This window comes from Candoia aspera, chromosome 3, assembly GCF_035149785.1.
Source record: "Candoia aspera isolate rCanAsp1 chromosome 3, rCanAsp1.hap2, whole genome shotgun sequence".
Taxonomy (NCBI): Eukaryota; Metazoa; Chordata; class Lepidosauria; order Squamata; family Boidae; genus Candoia; species Candoia aspera.
This window is the reverse complement of record NC_086155.1, coordinates 176,135,313-176,157,857: the sequence shown is the minus strand read 5'-3', so window position 1 is coordinate 176,157,857 and position 22,545 is coordinate 176,135,313. Positions and strand designations below refer to the sequence as shown.

Here is a 22,545-nt window from a genome sequence, read left to right as displayed (position 1 = left end):
AATATATATTAGCCTACTTAGTGTGGGGCATTTTTGCAATGGGCCCTTTCCATTCACCCATTATGCAATGCAGTATTGCTAAAGGAATGAGGAAGGCTAGTAACAATGTATAGTATTCTGGTCTGTGATGTTTCCACAAAGATGTTAGACAATTCTTAAAATTTGGAATTTTTTTTTGTATCCTGGCTTCCACATATTCAATGAACCTTTATTTTATTTGCATTAGGTTTCAGTATGTATATGTAGATCCTCATAATTCCCATTATTATCATTATCAAGATTCTAATAATATCATTTATGTTTTCTTCCTCTAAAGATAGAGAAGAAAGTAAACAAGTTAGGGTAATCTTTTGAAATAAAGCCATCCCATAGACTTACAAGGCCAAATGAAAATTTACACCATAGCTGTAATATTTCCATGATGTCTGCTTTCCTCTTTCAATAAACCTCCAGGAGAAGGTGATTAGCAGTGAAGAAGGCTTTAACTTTCAGGCCTACTCATAGCATAAAAGTAGTTCATGTATACCTTGAAACAAATCTGGCATGTTCCACTTGATGTGTTTCTTCTGTACTGTATGTTGGGTCACTATATTTATTTACTCCAAAGAGTTGTTGTTTTTTTTGCAAAAGATTGTGGCTGGCTGTTTGATAATCTGACTAAAGACATCTTAACTTTCTCTAGATTGACCCCGTATAAAAGGGGAAAAAAAGTTTTTTTAAAAAAAAGTTTTTTCATATTGTTATGCTAGAAGGGAAAAAACTTCCTCTAGATTGCATCTCTATATTATGTATTTGCAAACAATTTTGTTAACTTAATAAAGGAAAACATTCATTTTTAAGACTGTGGTGATATGAATTTTGTTTTTAGTAAATATTTAAACCCTGTTTAAGATATACCTATTTTAACTTATTCCTCAAGAATCTGAAGAAAAGGCTGCAGGCTTGAAAAAAGATAAGTTGCTCTAATGAATAGCAAGATGGGTTTGAAGCATATATTCCCAGTTTTTTCTGAAGCCTGACACAGCCCCAATGTACATGAATTCTTAAGTCCATTCCATACTGAAAAAGACAATTTCTCCCCTTTTAAATGGCTATCTCATCATAATCTTGGGTTGGAAGCAGTACTAACTGCAGTAAACTTAAATGTGCGTACATTGGTCCTAGCAATTAAGAAATGAAAACATGGTTTGAGTAATCCATCAGTTAACCATATTAAAGTTCATAGACTGAGTAAATCAAAATATTGAATTTATTTTGGTTACTAGGGCAAAAATACAGCATTCTTATATTTATGATATTTAAGTAAATTTTAAAAATCAATTTTAAGTTAATTCAAGGCAAGTCTCCTATTATGAGTTGCAATTTAGAACCACATCTTTTCCCTCTCTCCCCTCCATAGTATTACTACTACTTGGTGCTTATCAGTTTCTAGTCATAAAGTATTTAATAGGAAACACCTAGAAGAAATATATTAACAAATTAATATCTGTTGGAATGAGAAGAGAAAAATTAAAAGTTCATTAAATACTTCATGCTTTTAAACTAAAATGATGCTTATTATTGCCACTTCAAATTGTCCATCATGTTTCTCTCTATATAGAGATTTTTGGACTAAGATCTATATTCACAAGTCCCTTATTTTCTATTTACTCAAAAGTTAGTCCCACCAAATTCTATGGGGCATATTGTGTAATGTGTTTGTGCTGTAATTCTGTGATCATGTTTCAGAACTAGCCCCACTGAACTCAGCTGAAGTTGCTTCTTAGTAGACATTCATAGAATTGCACTGTACATAATATAATCTAGGATTTGTTGATGCTAAATTTAGATTAAGCATTTAAATTGTAATGATAAAATTATTTGAAATAGTTACTGAATTGTGATTTAGTATGCCTTTGCAGTTCAAATGCATGGATCATTGTGTGATTTATTAATGCCCTCTTAAGTGTTGAAAATGAACAAATAGCTTTGCTATCACTAACTGATTTAGGTGCATTGTGGGCAGGCATCAAGACAGAAGGTGGATTGACACAAACACAGTCACCTGGTCAGACAGGCTTTCTGAGCTACAGTGCAAGCTTTAGCACTCCCCAGCCAGGACAGGCTCCATACAGTTACCAGATGCAAGGTCTGTATAACTGATCAGAATTCATTTGGTTTTAACATATTGTTTTGGTTTATGCAATTCAGGACTTTAATTCATTCAGTGAACCAGTTGATGGCAGTGGTACATATATGTGCCACATTTTGTATTTTGGTATTCATAAATAAGGATCATTCCACATAAGCCCTGTGTCTGCCAACATTGCATAAATGATGTACAGTTTATGAATATAACACAGATATTTGCGATAAAAATAACTTGTATGTATAATTGTGGCTGTTCTGGCCTCCAGCTGAGCAGAAACAGTGATAGTTCAGGTCTTTTATTGTCTGGAAATCAAGACATGTACAATTTTACGCATGTTTTGACTGTTACAAACATCTGTACATATTCATGTAGGTTGTAAGTAGGCTGGACAGGGCTTATTGCAAGTTCATGGTTCTTGTTTCTGAACATCTGAACACAGCTTGTGAACAAGCATTTTTCATTCAGGTCACCCGTTTTAATGATTTTGCAATATCAACACGGTCAAAATTATTTCTGTTTTAAAATTCCATTTCTTAAAGGCTAGTTCTCTGTTGCAATAGAAACAGCAGTGTGGAAAATTGTCAGGAATATAAATCTAGGTTTCGTCCATAGGTATGGGTTTGTTATCTGAAAATTTAAAATAATCTCTCAAATTAACTTGTCAGAATAGTTTAGTTAATGTTGGAAGAAAGCTTTGGAATTTGTTTAAGTAGATGATATTACCAATTGCCGTTTGTTCCCCTAAACATTTTAAATGTGTCTTCAATAACACAAATTTTTTCTAATAAACTTTTATGTATATTTTTTTATGCCAGTATTTTTTAAAAAATACTTCTCTTTTGAAATGAGAAATAAAAGAAACATAATCTCTTAATTTAAACTGGGCCAGTGAGAACTATATAGATTGAGTGCTTATAGAAACATTATGAATGTTATGAAGTAAAGAAACTTTAACATATTACTAGACCAAATTTAGCTTTTAGGAAATATAGACAGAATCCTTAGCAGGAAAGCAAGGTTAATATTCACCTTCTGAAATGATAGTAAATTTTAATGGTGAACATGATGATTGAGAATTAAGGCTAAACTATATATTTAATCTGTGATATACAGTGGCTGCTTTCATCTTGTTGGGAACTATGGCTTTATCATACAGTTATTCTGAGTTTGCTAAATAACAACGTGATTGAGAGTAAAAGCAATAAAGTCAGTGTAGGCAACAATGCATGTGCCATACTGTTTTTATTTATATTTGAATGCTTTTTTATCCCTTGTGAATACTAAATACAATTTGCACATGAAGCAAACAATTTCAAAGATAAATACACTTTTTATTAATTAAAACTTGTCAGCTAACCCAATACTGGTGCATTACATATTACAGCTCTTACAATTCCTATTCAGAATTATTAAAAGCTAAGAGAATAGAAAGGTATTTATATGATGCCTAAAGAATTATAGAATTGGTGTCAGTCATTCAAAAGAGGTGTTTATGCAACACATGTTTGCATGAATGAAGCACTTGTCTAAACTGTGTTTCTTGTTTCTTTGAAAGTTCTGTCTGGGCATGTCCACATGCATAGTCATTCTGCTTCCTGGTAGATCTGCTGGAAGTATTGTCTGTACATATAAATGCATATGGAGACAGGCAAGAAACTTTCAAAGAAGCTGCATAACCTTACCAAAGAAGTAGCTGCTTTAACTGTCCAAAGATTCATTCTCATTTACACACATTGCAAATGTGTGTAAAACGCTTGTTCTATTTTTATTAAGTTATTTGATTTAGAGGCCGCCTGAATCCTTAGTAACTCTGGGCAGCATGCAGTTAAAAGGAAAAGAAAAAACAACAGACAACAAGAGCAATTAGAAGACTACCTCAGTATTACAAAAGAACAAAAACCATGGGGCTCCTCAGCCATCCTGTCCCAAGACCTAGGGAAACAACCAGGTTGTTAATAATTTCTGGAAAGTCATTAGGGTGTTAATATCCCTCCATTAAATTGCAGTTTTAAATAGCTATTTAGGGAGTAAGCTTAGTTGAACCAAATAACACAATCATAAATATGCATAGGATTGCTAAGTAGTTGCAGTCTTATACTCACATACCTGATAGTAAGTCCTATTGAATTCAGTAGGGCTTACCCAGAAACTAATCCCAGTCTGGTAGGTCTATTAATGCTGTTATTCCTTGTCCTGTGGTTACAAGATGACATCATGTTACTCTGCAACAGAGAAAGTTCAATCTATGTCACTCATCAGTACAAAACAAACACATTTAAATTCTAATGTAACACTGACAATTTAATATACTTGGCTTTGAAATTGTCAGATGGTCAATCCATTCTCAGTTTTGTGTTTGTTTTGATAAGTTTTATCTTTAACTGTTTTATTAAAGCTTTGTGTAAAAGAAACCCATAATATTTTGGTGCAATCTAATTATGAATCCCTGTGGTTTGTATTCTGTTTATCATTTTTATGTAATTGTAGTTATTAATTTTGTAACAAATTTATGTAATACATAAAATGAGAATCTTAATACAGTTAATCCCAAACAAAGGGAATTTACAATTATAATAATTAAAATGGGAAATACTAGAGGGAGCCAAACATAGTGGCATGTATAGGATAATGTGGGCAATTTGGGTTATAACTGGAAATTAGGAGAGCTAAATCAGAAGGCATGTAAAAGTCTGAGCTTAAATAGTGAAAAAGACACATTTTTCGTAATAGGTTTCTGGTAGAAACTATGCAGAAATGATAAAATGTGTGTTGTGATGTCACAACCTATCCCCAGGCATTTTTGTACTTGCATCACAATGTCAAATGCAAGTACATAAGTCATGGTTATGGTTTACATCATTATGTTAAAATGCATATTTTGTCATATGGCCTCCCTGGGGATGCCCATGTTTCTCATTGTTTAAGTTAATGCTACCAAAAGAATAGGTTTTCTGCTTATTCTCTGTTTTCCTCATTAAAGACTTGTAAGGTATGCATATGTTGTTACACGTATGTTATATTCCAGTGTGGGTTTAAAGATGTGCCTATATAATTACTGTTAAAAAAAACTATATTACAACACATTGGATGCTGCATCTAATACCGCTTGCATGAAGTTTTAGAAATAACTCCAAGTATAAATGTATTATCTTTGTGTGCATGTGTATGTATATGGTGATGACACTTATTTGTAGAAGCTAAGGTAGGTTGTAAGAAGTACTTTAAAAATAGCAAAGATACAGACAGAAATCATACATTTATAATATTGCCTGCCCGTGATAGGTTTGCCTTAAAACACAAGTGCTGATTTTTGTTTCATATATTTTGGGCCTTAATCGCAAATATAGCCCATAGTGTATGTAACAAACATAGAACTAATGGGATATTCTTTCTGGAAGTAATGAGCAAACATCTCTTTACAGGTAAATGCTGATAGTCACAGCATTTTTCATGTGCCAACAATTTACCATGTTTCATTTCTAAATTGTATCTTTGGTTCTCAAAACTGTATGTTTAATTTTACAATAAGGATTTTGTATTTTAGAATAGGGTAGTTACTATTTTTGTTGCTCTTAATCAGCTAATGGAAGAGCAGTCTGCTGTTATGTCATGACAAACCATGTTAAAATATGGCAAACATGAAAGAATTTTTAATGTGCTTCTAATCTAGTCAGCCTGGGTGGTCTAATAGCAGGTTTCGAAACCTGTTTCCCATTTGTTACAGTCTATGAGCCCTACCCATTTTCCGTAGCAGTCAGTAATGGCTATAACATAAAAGACCTGTTCTTTATTGTATGCTACTCTAGGTGCAGTAACAATTTTCATTGCTTTTTTGCACTTTTAGAGTTATGAATATCTGTTAGACCATTGCACAATACCAAAAGTAAAAGTTAAAGGAATTTTAATCAAGAAATATTTGACACTTATTTTAATAATTGCCTAAATATTGTTCCAATGCCCAGATGTTTACTTTAATTTTTTCTTCCATACCAATAAAGCCTAAATGAGACATAGTTGCTTCATGCATTTATTAATGATTTTGTGAAACATTCTGGAATGCATTACTAATTAATATGCATTTGAAAATTATTGTTAATTGATGAATCCGTAGAAAGTACATATACAATGCTTAAGATGCAATTCTTTAAACTTTAACCTGGGAGCAAGTCAAATGAGCTCCTTAAAGAAAAGTGGTTACATAGGCAAGGGCATCTGTAACAATGCATTGTAAAAGTAACTTCAGTTGCTGTATAAAGGACTATCATATAATATACTAGCACCAATAATGAGATGCATCATTTTCAGATGAGGGTGAAACTCATACTTCTTGCCACCAAAGAGATGTGTGAATACATGAGATGTTTGGAGGTTACAGGAAAAAAAATGGAATGGTAGTCCATGAAGTCAGTCAGTGCAAAGCTGCTCTATGGTAGGTTAAATTCCTGATCTCTGAATCCCTGGAAACTACTGGGATTATCTTGCCACTTCCAGACTTTCATGGTGGTTTGGAAAAATAGAGTGAATGGGGCTTACATCAGTCAAAATATAATCAATTTTCATTTTTTGACCTATTTTAAAACTGATAGTCCTTTAGACTGTAAGTATGGCATAAGGCCTTTTTAAGCACGTTATCAAAAAAGTTAATCGGAAATAACTTTATTGTTGTCATTAACCAGCACAAGAAAAAAGTTAATCAAGATGCAACAAACCCTATTGGAACTATTCATTTTGGTTAGTTTCATCTGTAGTCATGTTCTACATTGCTATCTAATTCCACATATTTAAGTATATGTGTTGGTTAGTTGTACTCACTTGTACTCAGGTTTCAGTAATATTCTTGACACACAATAGTGTGTCAAGAATACACTATTTGGGGACCTTAAGGATCTTTATTTCCTCCCAGCATCCTTTGTTCATTTAAAACATTAGTATACCTCTTTCTTTTCATGTCTGGGTATAAGTTTAGTTTCCTTTAAAAATAGTTACAAGGCTATGTCAAAGGTATAAGTTGCTCCAACAGAGAATGTGTTGGATTCTGGGAACTCTGAAAGAAGCTTGCAGAGGTGTTTACCACCTCCTTGCCTCATTGAATTACTCTTATCCCCTCCCATCTTGTCCTGAGGATTGCAAGACCCTCCAGACAAGGTGGAATTGGCTATCAGTAGCTATGATTGGAAGAATAACTTCAGCGTATGTGGTAGAGGCGTCTTACAAAACCCAGTTTTCAATTATTTTCCCTTCTCAAGTTTCCATCAAGAGCTGCTTCTCTATGGTGCAACAGAAGAAAGTGAAACAGAAACTTGCTTTCAATAATCTTGTGTCAGTTCATTGTCAAAATTCACCCTGATGTATTGACAGAGCGCATTAATTGTTCATGTATCTTGATTATCTGTATCGGTACAGAAGACAATTTTTATATTACCTCCTCAAATACCTATCTAAAGCATAGTAGTCTAATATATGTTTTATACCTTTTTAACAAGTGTTAAACTGTAACTTTAGAAAGAGCTTCTATAGCTTCTGGTATTTTAAGATGGTATTTACAAAATTGTGAAACATTTATCATCTCCTAGGTATTTCAGATATTCAGTGTTTAAATCAGGATCATCAGAATGACCTTGATGGCATGGTTTATGTTACAACTAAAGTTAACTAAAAATGTATTTTTTTAAAAAACCCTTTGTGTTTGCATACTCCTGAGTTAAAACCAGAACTTTTATCTCATTATCTAGCACAGTTGAGGTGATATCCAATTACTGTAATCTATATCTGTAGTCTACATCAAACACATTCAGATTTTTCTAAACATTCTTATTTTACCAGCTGCTCTGATACTACTTGGCTTAATATTTCTTTGACCCATTTTTCTGTGTTTTGGTGGGGATTTAACGTCTAATTGTTTGCTGTGTGTGCTGAGATTACCATTTTGCGGTTATTAATAGGCAGGCCTTTTCTATACAGTGATGCACTCTGGAATTCCCTTCCCTTGAAATTCATTAAATATCTACTATGACATCATTTATTCATCCTGTTAAAATTTTCTTACTCAGGCTTTCTAGTATGAATGTTGGATGGATATGTAATGAATATGGGGCTTTATACTGTTTAATTTATTCTTTCTGTTGTGATTGTATGTGTGTATGTGTGCACATGTCTGCAGATGGATGGATGAGTCAATTTGGCTAGTGGTTAATACGCTGGTCTAGGAACAGGGAACCTGAGTTGTAGTCCTGCCTTAAATACAAAAGCCAACTGAGTGACCTTGGGCAGTTACTCCTTTTCAATCTTAGCAAGAAGGCACTAGCAAAGCTACTTCCAAAAATTTGGCCTAGAAAACTTGGACTTGTCCATGTGACCCAGTCAACTCTGACTTGAAGACATACAGACAGAAAGAAGGAAATGCTTCAATATATTAAATAAGTAATAATTAATTGCCTCAGGACCACACACTTGACCATGCCCTTATTAGTCATTTCTTCTGCTTATGCATACAGATCCATGCATCTGGGGCCTACTTAATTATCAGATATTGTTTGCTAAGTTATTTTGCATTTTTGTTAATAGCTTTTATAAGAAATATATTTATATATATATATATATATATATATATATATATATATATATATATATATATATATATATATATATATATATGGATCATTCTGGTTATTCTAATTATTCCAGTAAAGGTGGCAAACTTAACTGAAATGTAATCTTGGTCATAATTCCACTAAATTTTTCTTCCTTTTAATAACCCCATCTGACAAAGTTATCAAATGATTAAGACAGATAATAGGGATATTTTGCAACTTTGCTGCATGTATTTCCATCAATTACAGCTTTTTTCTATATTCCTTCCTTTTTACTTTACCCATTCTCCATTTTCTTTCTAAGTATCCATATGTTCAAATTTGCTTTTGGGCTTAAAAGGAAGTTGCTACTATTTCAGAAGTATAGCTTTGTAGATAAATGCATTAAAACAAGAAGGCCATCTGTCCAGTTGGGAAGCTAAGTTGACAGTGAATTGCAGTGTCCAGACCCATTTAGTCAGTGGCCTTTCTACTTGAAATGCCATGTAATAATGCTTTGTGAATTAAAAGGAAAAAAAAGAAAGAGAAAAGTGCTGCCCAAGGCAATATAGTCAAGAACACTTAATAAGTTATAATTTTCTGTGCCACTATTAGAAACAACACAGGTTTGCCTTTAGCTAAAAACTCTTTTCTGTTTCTATAGCAAGAAGGAATTCATAGTAATATTATAGTGGAGTGGCTTGAAGTGAAAATTCTGGATTCCTAGTTCCTTCCAGGATCAACAAAAACCAATTTTAAGATAGTTTGTAGTTATTTTTACACGTGATATTGATGCAACCTTTTCTTATTACATACTATATCTACTCAGACAAATCACTTTATGCAACTTTGCTTGGATTACTGTTTTAAGTCAGGAGGATGTCATACACATACACATAGACATACACACTTCTATCACTTAACTACCAGCTGTGGGAAAAGCAAGCAAGAGATGCTTTTTCATTTATGTCCTACATTTGAATGTCCCCTAGTTAGCCACTATGGGAGCAGAATGTTGGATTAAATATTAGGAATGTACAATATTTTTATTTATTTTATTTATTACTCATATTTAGCCACCGCCCATCTCTCCCAGAAGAGGAACTCTGGGCGGTTTACAATAAAATTCCCCATAAAACATAAGCATTAAAATCACATAAAACAATTATAATATATAATATATTTCGAATTCAAAACATTTTAATCTTAAAACATGTTATCTTGAGTTCAGAACAGATTATTCTCACCTTACTATTTTGAGCTTGGAATAGCTCTGTTTCTGATTTGCAACTGGTGTTTTGAGTTCAAATGGGGCTGATGTGTTGAGCACAAAATGGAATTGTCAAAACAGCACTGCAACATTTTCATTAAGATTGGAACAAACATGTTGATCTTGAAATTACTCTTCAAACTTGAAGCAGAACATTTCAAATTCAAAATGTTTTGCAGATCCTTGTTAGGCATGTCTTTAGCCTGGTTGAATGCAGTTACTACATTAAAGATGTATGGTTCATTGTTATGATGAGTTTTTCAAAGACATTAGACTGTTCATAAACTTTCTCTTCAATGTTTCAGGAAGCAGTTTCACAACATCATCTGGAATATATGCTGGAAATAATTCACTTACAAATTCTACTGGATTCAATGGTTCGCAGCAGGTAAATATGAGAGGTGGGGTTATTTGAAACATTTTTCTCACTTTTCACTAAAGTCTCAGTGTAGCTTTAACTCTTTTTACCACACACATTTGTTAAAAACCACATTTCCATGGCATTCAGCTTATTTTTATGTTTTTCGTGACATACTTAACTCTTATCTCTGTGTACCAAAGTGGGTTGACATGTGCTTTAGCCATTTTTGTTTCTTTCAACAAACATTCCTTGCAAGAGGCATTTGAAGGTATTAAAGTTCTTCTATCCCTCTGTACTAAATATTCTACCAAGGTGTGTGTGTGTGTGTGTGTGTGTGTGTGTGTACATAGACACACATACATACATTCATCTTCTTGCTCTAGCTTTGCCATTTACAATCATTAACTCAATTTTCACTGTCATTAATTCAATTTTCACTCTCAAGAACAACTAACTTGTTCTTTGATACATTAATTTTTAGATCTATACTCCTTGCATCATAAAAATTTACATTCATTCCAAATTGTTTGGATTCTCAAACAATGACATGGCATTGCCTACCTACAGCATTTCAGGTACATTCATGTCTCCAATGAACACACCTCTAATGTTGCCACAAGGATTCCTTATACATTTATCCATATATATGCATATACATGTACATATACATATTAAACCACCAAGGGGACATCATGCTTACTTTCTGTTTGACATTGAACCATTCCATTTATTCTTATCCTTGTTTTATTTCCATTATATACTGAATTACTGCATTCAGCAATCAACTTTCAGCTCATATATTCATTCAAAAAATTCCATAATTAAAGCCTATTTGCTTTAGTATATGTTTTCTAGTCAACAGAACAAATGTACAATAAACTTTCTTCACTGTACATTTCTGAATTACGTACTGAACAGCAAATATCTAGTCTACACATTCCATATCCAGCATAAAACCTAACTGAATTTTCCAAATTTTGTTCACTGTCACTTCTAATACTCATAATCAGAATACTATCAAAGACCTTCCAAAGCAAACCTAACTAATGTAGTTCTTTGTTTATTTTTATTATCTTTCCCTTTTACAAGGATGCAATAAAAACATTCTTCCAATAACATGTAACAGATGCAGTCTTCACATAGATGTTAAACAAGTTGAACTACCACTCAAAAAGAAACCGTGTGCATATTCTAACTTTTGCTCATTTATACCGGTTTCTCTTGCAGCCTTACCATGTTAACATTCTTACAGCAATCATTATTCCTTCCCATCAATTACATCTTGGACACTTACGTTTATGGATTTCCTTTCAGTTCTACATATATCTGAGAATGTGTAAGTCATTCCATGCACAGAACAGTAATAGTAGTTCTGACAAAACGATCAGCTGCATCAAGTCCAGGGAGAGGAAGAGCCTGAAGAGGTTGGTATTTCAGCAGCACTAATGGAATAGCTCTCCTTCCATCTCCTTCCAACACATTTCCTTCTGCTGTGGCTTGAAAGGGTACCAAAACTATCTTTTTAAAAAGATTATAAAACAAATACTTCACCTAGGGAAATACAACTTGACATTTTTTAGTTTGGGGATTACTTTTATTTTAGTAACAGAATTTTATTTTTTAAAAAATGTCAGTGTATGACTTTCATTGTTCAATTTCATTTCAATTTATGTAGAAGAAGCCTTTGCAGTTTTCTGTTCCTTGAAAGTAAATGTGGGAACAGTAATTTCTATTGTTCTTTAAAGCTAAGGTAACAGAAAATGCATACAGTATTTGCATTTATATTAGAAATAAGTAAAATGTGCTGATGGGAAAGTCTAATTAAGCATTTTTTTTTCCCCTCTGGTAGGAATATCCATCTTATCCAAGCTTTGGTCAGGGTCAGTATGCACAGTATTATAATAGTTCTCCATATCCCTCACATTATATGACAAGCAGCAACACCAGTCCAACAACTCCTTCCTCCAATGCAACTTACCAACTTCAAGAACCACCATCTGGCATCACAAATCAAGCTATTACAGATCCTACAGCAGGTAATTGTTCTATTTTATTGTCCCTATAAGTGACCTATTTGATGCATAAAGACATAAATTTAAATTTGCTAATGTTTTGTCAGTACTGAAAAAGTAGGTTAAAGGTAAAATGTAGAGCTATGAATTTTCAGATGCATGATTTCCTACAATTCTTGTAAAATAATCATAGTTTGCAGTACTAAAAATTACAACATGTAGAATAGTATTTAAAGAGTCTGACTTCCTTACCTAAATTATTTTAGGTGCTAGGCTAAGGTTGCAGTTTTGTAGCTGTTATATGTAAGTATGTGCAAACAAACTCAGTGGGACTTGTTTCAAGATAAGCTTATAAAAATAGTTCCAGGACAAGAAATTCTTGAAAAAGCATTCCTTTGGCCACAAAACATTGAGTACAGGTTTTCCCAGGGGGGAGGGGTGGACACAAGGACAAGGTAATGGAATAGATTATCTGGTAAAAAATCTTGACTTATGTGCGTATTACTTAATTGAAGCCTATGTTCAATGGCTTTCACATATTTAAGGACATTTTTTACAGTTAAGTGGTAAACAACTTTCCTGGGCAAAATGTTGTACTTGACCTTTGACTACCATACTTCAAAAATAATGTATGTGGCCAAGTCAAAAACTCAGTTTGATATAATTTCATTTGCATTTACACATATTTAAAATTTAATACAATTAATGCATATTATTATTATAATAATATTGAATTTGTATGGCTGCCCAACTCATCTAAGCGACTCTGAGTGGCTCACAACAGGTAAAAACAATACAATAAAAGCAAGTTAAAAATCAATATACAAACATATAAAATTTTTCCATAATCAGTTAAAAAAACAAAATCATGATCAGCAGTATAGGTAAAGGTAAAGGTTTCCCTTGACGTAAAGTCCAGTCGTGTCCGACTCTAGGGGGCGGTGCTCATCTCCGTTTCTAAGCCGAAGAGCCGGCATTGTCATAGACACTTCCGGGTCATGTGGCCAGCATGATGACACGGAACGCCGTTACCTTCCCGCCGAAGCAGTACCTATTGATCTACTCACATTTGCATGTTTTCGAACTGCTAGGTGAGCAGGAGCTGGGACTAGCAACGGGAGCTCACCCCGCCGCGCGGTTTCGAACTGCCGACCTTCCAATCGGCAGCTCAGCGGTTTAACCCGCAGTGCCACCGCATCCCCGACCTTCCGATCAGCAGTATAGTATATTATTATATATTTAATAATTTATATCACATGAAAAATCCAATTTGGTAAAAAAAAAAACTTTGAAGGTCCATGGGCGGTGTGCCCAGAGCTTTTGAGGGTATCCTCTCACCTACTTGACATTTGGCAATCATCTCCTTAACAAAGATGTTACAACAGGCTAACATCTAAGTGACTCTGGGTGGCTCACAACAGGTAAAAACAGTACAGTAAAAGCATTGATAGGTAGTAATGATTCATGAATTTCCAGGCTTACCAGGAGATACTAGTGATTATATTGGGATCTTCTGTATACAAGGCATGCATTATACTATTCAGCAGATGTCTGTTTTGAAAGCTACAGAATTTCATGGCCAAAGATAGAAATTATATGCATCTATTGCATGGTCATTTGCTGGGTTTGCTCATTGTGTTGAATCTGGAAAAGTGCAGGGAATACTGGTTTTATTGAATTTGGGAAAGATGCAGAATTGTGTTTCTGGCTACTCTATTTAGGGAACTACAAACACAACCAAAATTTCAAACTAGAACATGTCTGGCTTTAAAGTAAATTTAATTCCAACAAGTCAGGATCAAAACTTGTTCACTTTTCTAAAGAGAGTAAAATGTGTTGAATACCTTGTTTCTCTGTTCCCATTTTCTCTTTTATTATGCTTGTTCTAAGATAAGGACTTAGTCAACATACCAGATTATACACCTATGAAGAAATTTTGTTCTGATTGGCAGAAGGGAGAAGGAAAAGATTGAAAATTCATTTCATAGATTTTGGTGGCTGAACATGCTTATGTATGATTAGAATTTGAGTCATTGCAGAAGTAAGAGTTGGCATAGTCAGATAAGAGTATCATGTACTAAGGTGAGTTCATTCTGTGAATACATGGGCCAGTATGTTTATTTTATTAAGTTAACGGTATCAAGTAGCTATAGTTGACTGACATTGTTAGGTATCAGTACTTGCAAATGAACAAGCAGTCTAGTGTTCACCTGAAAATCATCATAAAACTTTGAGAGACTCTTTGTCTCCTTATCCAAGGGGAACAATGCCTACCTCAGGATAAATTGAGTATAGGTTGTAAGTGCAATAGATTACAGAAGGGTCCCTCTAGGAAAGAGACCCATGGGCCTCTTCTGCATCCCAGCCAATGGTAGCTAAACATGCTGCCAGCATAATGATATAAGAAATGTCCCTCTTCACTGAGCATTAAGTGTCCTGAACAACTCTTATAGCTTGGGTCTGTTAACTCTCCCTGATGAAAACAGCTGGCAGAAAGTGCTGTTGTCACTGTTTTCTTTGGAAGATCATGGTATTGCACTTCACTGTTAGGAGGGGAGTTTTCAGTTTCTCCCCTATCATTGTCAGATCACTCTCTGGCCATAAACTCCTGAGCTGCCTCTGACCCCGCATCCAGAGAAGGCAAATAAAATTTCCCCCAACTGGGCTGTGGAGTCGAGTTCAGGCAGGGAGGTTGCTATGCAGCAGAGAGGCTGGTACAATACCTACATTTCCAACCTACAGTCCCAACTGAACCCTAGAGCCTAATCTAAGAAACAGGGTCTTGCACCCAGTAATCTAGGGGGCAGTGTCTCTGGAAACCTCCCAGGTACCTTGGATGACAGCCACCACCCATCAACTCCTATCTTGAGGTCTCGGTTACTACCACACTTGAAACTCCACTGGGCCATGCCTGAAAAGACACCCTCCTCTGGACACAGCCAGGTTTTGGTAATACACACTAGGTCAGCCCTCTTATCCATGATCAAATCACGGATGAGGACAGCTTTGTTACAGAGTGACCTGGCATTCAGGTTCAACAGTTGAAAGCCCAGGGCTTTGAAGGTCTGCCAGCCAGGACCTTTAGTTGAGACCAGGGGGCTGGAGCATGCCACTGGAACCACATACCTGTGGCACATTTTTGTTTTATTTTATTTTGGTTTGGTTTGTTTTTTTGCCTCCCCACAAAATGATAATTCGAATTTATTTGGATGAATGAATATTTTAGACAGATGCTTATGTTGGTTGATGGTCATAAGGATACCTTCTAGATACAGCCACCAGTACAAGAAACAGTATACATTATTGAATTGTGCAAAGTTATGTCACTGTGACTAAATGATTCCTTCTTGAAATGGTAAAACAGCTGGGCCCTCTGGAAGGCTTGTGTCTGGGACAGTTATCTGCTCATGTTTGTGTGTCCATTTTCTCTGGGAAACTGCCACTGGTTGTACATGCACATACATGTACACACAGTTGGGAACAACCTTTGAAGCAGCCATATAAGTACTTGAAACATGGTTTTGAGGAGAGATGCTTCACTTCTACTAACCTGCTTTGCAAAGCACCTTTTTCAAACTATATTATGGAGTGGAGTGCTTTGGATTGTTGGCAGAACATTTTATGCTTTTCACCATGAAGGTTGTTTTGTTTGGAAATAATAATACTTCCTATATAATTAAACTTTCCATACTGAGTTGTGTACAAAACAGATATTGACTATATAATTATGTGTTTTCATATGGCCTATATACTTGATTACTAAATTATTTCAAAGATTTATTGGAATTGGCATTCTGCTTTTTTCCGAGTTCATATTTGAAACACTGGCATATACAATATTTCTTATTTAAAGTATCCATATAAGCTTTCTGCTTCTTTTCCTCTCCCTCTCACATATAAAACATCACTCATTTCTGTCACAAGCAATGGCTTTTTTTATCTCACACAAAAACACAAACAAGATTTTCAAAGCATATAAAGAATTCTCTCTGGACAGGTTATAGATAAAAATAGCAATCCCAAATTAGGGCATTTAAGATTCTCAATAGAATCAGGATCTAAATGCCTAAGATCAAAGGTACATCTTTGTTGGCATCAAACGTCTCATTGCCTTTTTTTCCCCCTCACTTCACATTCCTGCTGCAGTTATTTTTAAAACCTGACTGACATACGTTATGCATAGATTGAGAACAAAATATTTATTTTAGAATATTCACCCATTACAGCAAAAATGAAAATTTCATCAGCTTCAAGGTGGGGGCTGGCAATCTATAGATTGATAGCCAGTTTGAAGATAATTCTGGCTAAATATAAGGGAAATAAATATATTAATTCAGTTTCTTGAAGACATTGAATTAATTATGTAAAGCTAAACTGAAACTATAAATCTATCATATTATGAAGCCTGACTTTCCTGAAGTATCTATATGTTGTTGTTGTTAGTTGCCATCGAGTCGTTTACGACTCATGGTGACCCTATGTATAACAGAACGAAATGCTGTTTGGTCTTTTGCCATATATTACTTTTTAATAATACTATAACATAGGTAAGATTGATCATGAGTTTAAGCCATGAGTAAGAATGTAAAGTTAGCCACACATTTTTTCGCACTGAAGATGTTGCCTAGTCTGGCAGTGAAACATCTGCAAGAAAACAACAAGGCTCAGAGAGCACCAGGGACTCCATAGCCACACATTCACTAACTTTATTTTGATAAGCACTGAAACCAAATTCTTCCCAAATTTCCTTTGCATAAAGGACAGATCCTTTGGCTACTGAAAAACACCACTCCAGGAATTTTGTAGCAAAGGAGAGTAACTGGAAGGATTTCCTCAAATAAATTTCTCCCACACACTCCCAAAATTTATTTTTTTGTCCCTACAAAATTTGTCAGATCAGTTTGGCCCCTCATTCATCACTAGCCCAATTTAAACTGAAAGTTCTTTATGGTGATGGTTTTTGTTTAAGAACAAAAAATGGTGAACAAAAAAGTATACTTAACTGAAATCAGTGGAATTTAGACATTCTTAGCTTTGGATGGAACATATTCTGAATTCTTAAAAATTAGAACTCAATTTTTTGCAAGCAGTCAGTCTTTGATAATGGAGAAAAAGTGAACTTTCATTATCTATTGATTGTTGCATAGATTAGATTAGGAAGAGCTCTTCCAAGCATGCTAATATTAACACAAGATGAATACTGCAGTGTATCACAAGATAATTGTATTGGCCAAATCAGTGCAGCCTACTTAAAATAATGAAATTCAGAAAGCTACAACTGAATTAAAATATGAGCAAATTTTTCTTCTCTTCTCCAGCAGAGTACAGTGCAATTCCTACAACACCTATTAAAGATTCAGAGGCAGACAGGTTGCGTCGCAGCTCAGATGGCAAATCGCGTGGCCGAGGCAGAAGGAATAATAATCCTTCACCACCACCTGACTCTGACCTAGAGGTATTGGATATGAAGCAGCTATTTTATTTATATTTTGACTCATCCTCTCCAGCAGCATTAGGGACAGTTGATAAGGAAAAGCAAAACTGAATTCATGAAAACTGTTGAAGGCAAAGTAAAATTAGCTGAAATTTCCATTAGTAACACTTCTGTACTTTTACAAGTGAGTTTTCTTCTACAAAATTATTCATCTCTAGCTGAACTCCTGTTGTTTCCTTCTCAAGGTAAACAGTTACATAACTCTTTCATGACTGACCTTATATAGTTGAGGTTCAAACCCTAAATGTCATATTTTCCAAAGAAAGAATTAAATTACAATTAATGTTCTAGTAAGTGGATTGTGTTTATGGAAGTTTATGGATGCAGCAAACAAGAACTAGTGGACTAAGATGGTGGACTTCCATATGAAAGGCAACTTATAATTGTATAATTTGTTTTTGAATTTATAGCATTCAACAATTGATTGACTCTACCTGCATTGCTATAAACATTTAGAAACAAATCCAGCTTGAACTCATTTTATGACAGATGTATATATAGACTAAGGATTGCCTGCTTCAAAAATGATTTGGAAGAGATATTTTGAAAGGCAGAGGAGCATGAACATAGCACCTCAAAGTTCCTGCATTTTTTTAAATACTTCAGCATAAATCTGAAAAAAGATATGGCTGCTTTAATAAGCAACTGTCCATTCTATATCTTGAGAGACATTGCATTATGCCATTATTTTTGAAATGTTACATTGTAGTATGGACATTGGTTTGAAACTGAATAAAAAAAATAGATAGCTTTATAACACAAGTACAACTTTCAGAGCAATGCCTTATATATACGGTATGTCTACTATACTTACCAACTTTATAAAACATAACAGGTGCAAATATTTTGATTTCATTTTTTCATAGAGAGTATTCATTTGGGATTTGGATGAGACAATCATCATTTTCCATTCGCTTCTCACAGGATCGTATGCTAACAGATATGGGAGAGTAAGTATGCAATATATTTGTACATGTGTTCATGCAGAAGCAATCTATAGAAAAAAGTAATAGTATCATAGGATAAATTATTGAAGCTAAAAGTGAATTAAAAACAGTAGTTGTCAAGGGGGTTTCAATGCTTATGAAGCTTAAAGAAAATTGTCAGTTTCTTGTTATTGAACAGTAGCAGCTGATCTCAGAAAAGCAAAGCAAGGTCAGATTTATTTACTATTTGGGAGACCACCAGGAAGCCTGAAAAGAAATAACATCCTGGAAACATCCATATTGTTGCAAAGAAATCAATACGGATGTGTCCATGTAGTCACCAGGAGTTGATAGTGAATTCAGGAAAACTTTACAAATAATTCTGAAAAATAAAATTATTTATAAACTAATATTGATTTCCAAAAAATTAAATACATTTTTGTATTTTCAGTGTAGAGTCCCTATAACAGTACACTAGGAATCCATGCTGCAAGTACTCCTCATATTAACATATTCAAAAATTGTGAATATGCTAAAACTTTATGTACTTTCGTTATTACTGTTGTACAAATTCCCTACTGAATTCTTCATATAAAAATGTTTACCACTCTAAATAATAGCATGCTTCTAAATAAATAAATAAAGTGTCCTTTATTCTGCTGGATGAAAGGAAAAAAGATAGAAAATTATTAAATAAAATTTGTTATGGTAGAACTCTAAAACAAAGTAAATCCAATTTATGGTGAGGATAAAAATTGTTCAGTTCCAGCTTTCTAATACTGGATATAAATCAGATATTCTAGGTGGAACTACATAAAGAACTTCTTATATATGCCCATCAATATTGTTTATTATTTATTAGATTGGTATAGTATATTACATATGTCAAGATTAAAGATAGACGTTTGGGCGTCAGTGAACTGAAATGGACTGGAATGGGCCACTTCACATCAAATGACCACCAGATCTACTACTGTGGACAAGAGGACCACAGAAGAAATGGAGTAGCCTTCATAATTAATAGTAAAGTGGCTAAAGCAGTGCTTGGATACAATCCAAAACATGATAGAATGATCTCAATTCGAATTCAGGGCAAGCCATCTAACATCACAATGATCCAAATATACGCCCCAACCACAGATGCTGAAGAAGCTGAAGTAGAGCAGTTCTATGAGGATCTGCAGCACCTACTGGACAACACGCCTAAAACAGATGTTATTTTCATCACGGTAGACTGGAATGCTAAGGTGGGCAGTCAAATGACACCTGGAATTACAGGTAAGCATGGCCTGGGAGAACAAAATGAAGCAGGACATAGGCTGATAGAATTTTGCCAAGACAACTCACTCTGCATAACAAACACTCTCTTCCAACAACCTAAGAGACCGCTTTATACATGGACTTCACCAGATGGACAACACCGAAATCAGATTGACTACATCCTTTGCAGCCAAAGGTGGCGGACATCTATACAGTCGGTAAAAACAAGATCTGGAGCTGACTGTAGTTCAGATCATGAACTTCTTGCACAATTTAGGATCAGACTCAAGAGATTAGGGAAGACCCACAGATCAGCTAGATATGAGCTCACTAATATTCCTAAGGAATATGCAGCGGAGGTGAAGAATAGATTTAAGGGACTGGACTTAGTAGATAGGGTCCCAGAAGAACTATGGACAGAAGTTCGCAACATTGTTCAGGAGGCGGCAACAAAATACATCCTGAAGAAAGAGAAAACCAAGAAGGCAAAATGGCTGTCTGCTGAGACACTAGAAGTAGCCCAACAAAGAAGGAAAGCAAAAGGCAACAGTGACAGGGGGAGATCTGCCCAATTAAATGCAAAATTCCAGAGGTTAGCCAGAAGAGACAAGGAATTATCTTTAAAAAAACAATGCGTGGAAGTGGAAGAAGACAATAGAATAGGAAGGACAAGAGACCTCTTCCAGAAAATTAGAAACATTGGAGGTAAATTCCAGGCCAAAATGGGTATGATCAAAAACAAAGATGGCAAGGACCTAACAGAAGAAGAAGAGATCAAGAAAAGGTGGCAAGAATATACAGAAGACCTGTATAGGAAGGATAACAATATCGGGGATAGCTTTGACAGTGTGGTCAGTGAGCTAGAGCCAGACATCCTGAAGAGTGAGGTTGAATGGGCCTTAAGAAGCATTGCTAATAACAAGGCAGCAGGAGATGACAGCATCCCAGCTGAACTGTTCAAAATCTTGCAAGATGATGCTGTCAAGGTAATGCATGCTATATGCCAGCAAATTTGGAAAAGACAAGAATGGCCATCAGACTGGAAAAAATCAACTTATATCCCCATACCAAAAAAGGGGAACACTAAAGAATGTTCAAACTATCGAACAGTGGGACTCATTTCACATGCCAGTAAGGTAATGCTCAAGATCCTGCAAGGTAGACTTCAGCAGTTCATGGAGCGAGAATTGCCAGATGTACACGCTGGGTTTAGAAAAGGCAGAGGAACTAGGGACCAAATTGCCAATATCCGCTGGATAATGGAAAAAGCCAGGGAGTTTCAGAAAAACATCTATTTCTGTTTTCTTGACTCTTCTAAAGCCTTTGACTGTGTGGACCATAACAAATTGTGGCAAGTTCTTAGTGGTATGGGGATACCAAGTCATCTTGTCTGCCTCCTGAAGAATCTGTATAACGACCAAGTAGCAACAGTAAGAACAGACCACGGAACAACAGACTGGTTTAAGATTGGGAAAGGAGTATGGCAGGGCTGTATACTCTCACCCTACCTATTCAACTTGTATGCAGAACACATCATGCAACATGCTGGGCTTGAGGAATCCAAGGCTGGAGTTAAAATTGCTGGAAGAAACAATTAACAATCTCAGATATGCAGATGATACCACTTTGATGGCTGAAAGCGAAGAGGAACTGAGGAGCCTTATGATGAAAGTGCAAAAGCCGGCTTGCAGCTAAACCTCAAAATAACCAAGATTATGGCAACCAGCTTGATTGATAACTGGCAAATAGAGGGAGAAAATGTAGAAGCAGTGAAAGACTTTGTATTTCTAGGTGCGAGGATTACTGGAGATGCTGACTGCAGTCAGGAAATCAGAAGACGCTTAATCCTTGGGAGAAGAGCAATGACAAATCTCGATAAAATAGTTAAGAGCAGAGACATCACACTGACAACAAAGGTCTGCATTGTTAAAGCATGGTGTTCCCCGTAGTAACATATGGCTGTGAGAGCTGGACCATAAGGAAGGCTGAGAGAAGGAAGATCAATGCTTTTGAACTGTGGTGTTGGAGGAAAGTTCTGAGAGTGCCTTGGACTGCAAGAAGATCAAACCAGTCCATTCTCCAGGAAATAAAGCCAGACTGCTCACTTGAGGGAATGATATTAAAGGCAAAACTGAAATACTTTGGCCACATAATGAGAAGACAGGACACCCTGGAGAAGATGCTGATGCTAGGGAGAGTGGAAGGCAAAAGGAAGAGGGGCCGACCAAGGGCAAGATGGATGGATGATATTCTAGAGGTGACGGACCCGTCCCTGGGGGAGCTGGGGGTGTTGACGACCGACAGGAAGCTCTGGCGTGGGCTGGTCCATGAAGTCACGAAGAGTCAGAAGTGACTAAACGAATAAACAACAAAAGTATATTACATACTGTATTAATATCATATCACTGTAATGAAAAATAAATGAAATCTTGCTATTAAATAAATGGGCTGATGAAAATTGGTTACATGGTACAGCTGTTATGATGCGATAAAATATTTCATTGATTGATTGATTACATGTC

General features: G+C 35.2%; 1 protein-coding gene across 1 annotated transcript in view; it reads left to right on the top strand.

Moving 5' to 3' along the window:
• EYA1 (EYA transcriptional coactivator and phosphatase 1) overlaps window positions 1-22,545 on the top strand; it is a 94,140-nt gene that overhangs the window by 21,314 nt on the left and 50,281 nt on the right. Inside the window, exons 8-12 of the mRNA XM_063299380.1 lie at window positions 1,991-2,128; window positions 10,276-10,358; window positions 12,181-12,367; window positions 17,662-17,798; window positions 18,704-18,787. Coding sequence (XP_063155450.1) covers window positions 1,991-2,128; window positions 10,276-10,358; window positions 12,181-12,367; window positions 17,662-17,798; window positions 18,704-18,787 — 629 coding nt within the window. The remainder of the gene's footprint in view (window positions 1-1,990; window positions 2,129-10,275; window positions 10,359-12,180; window positions 12,368-17,661; window positions 17,799-18,703; window positions 18,788-22,545) is intronic.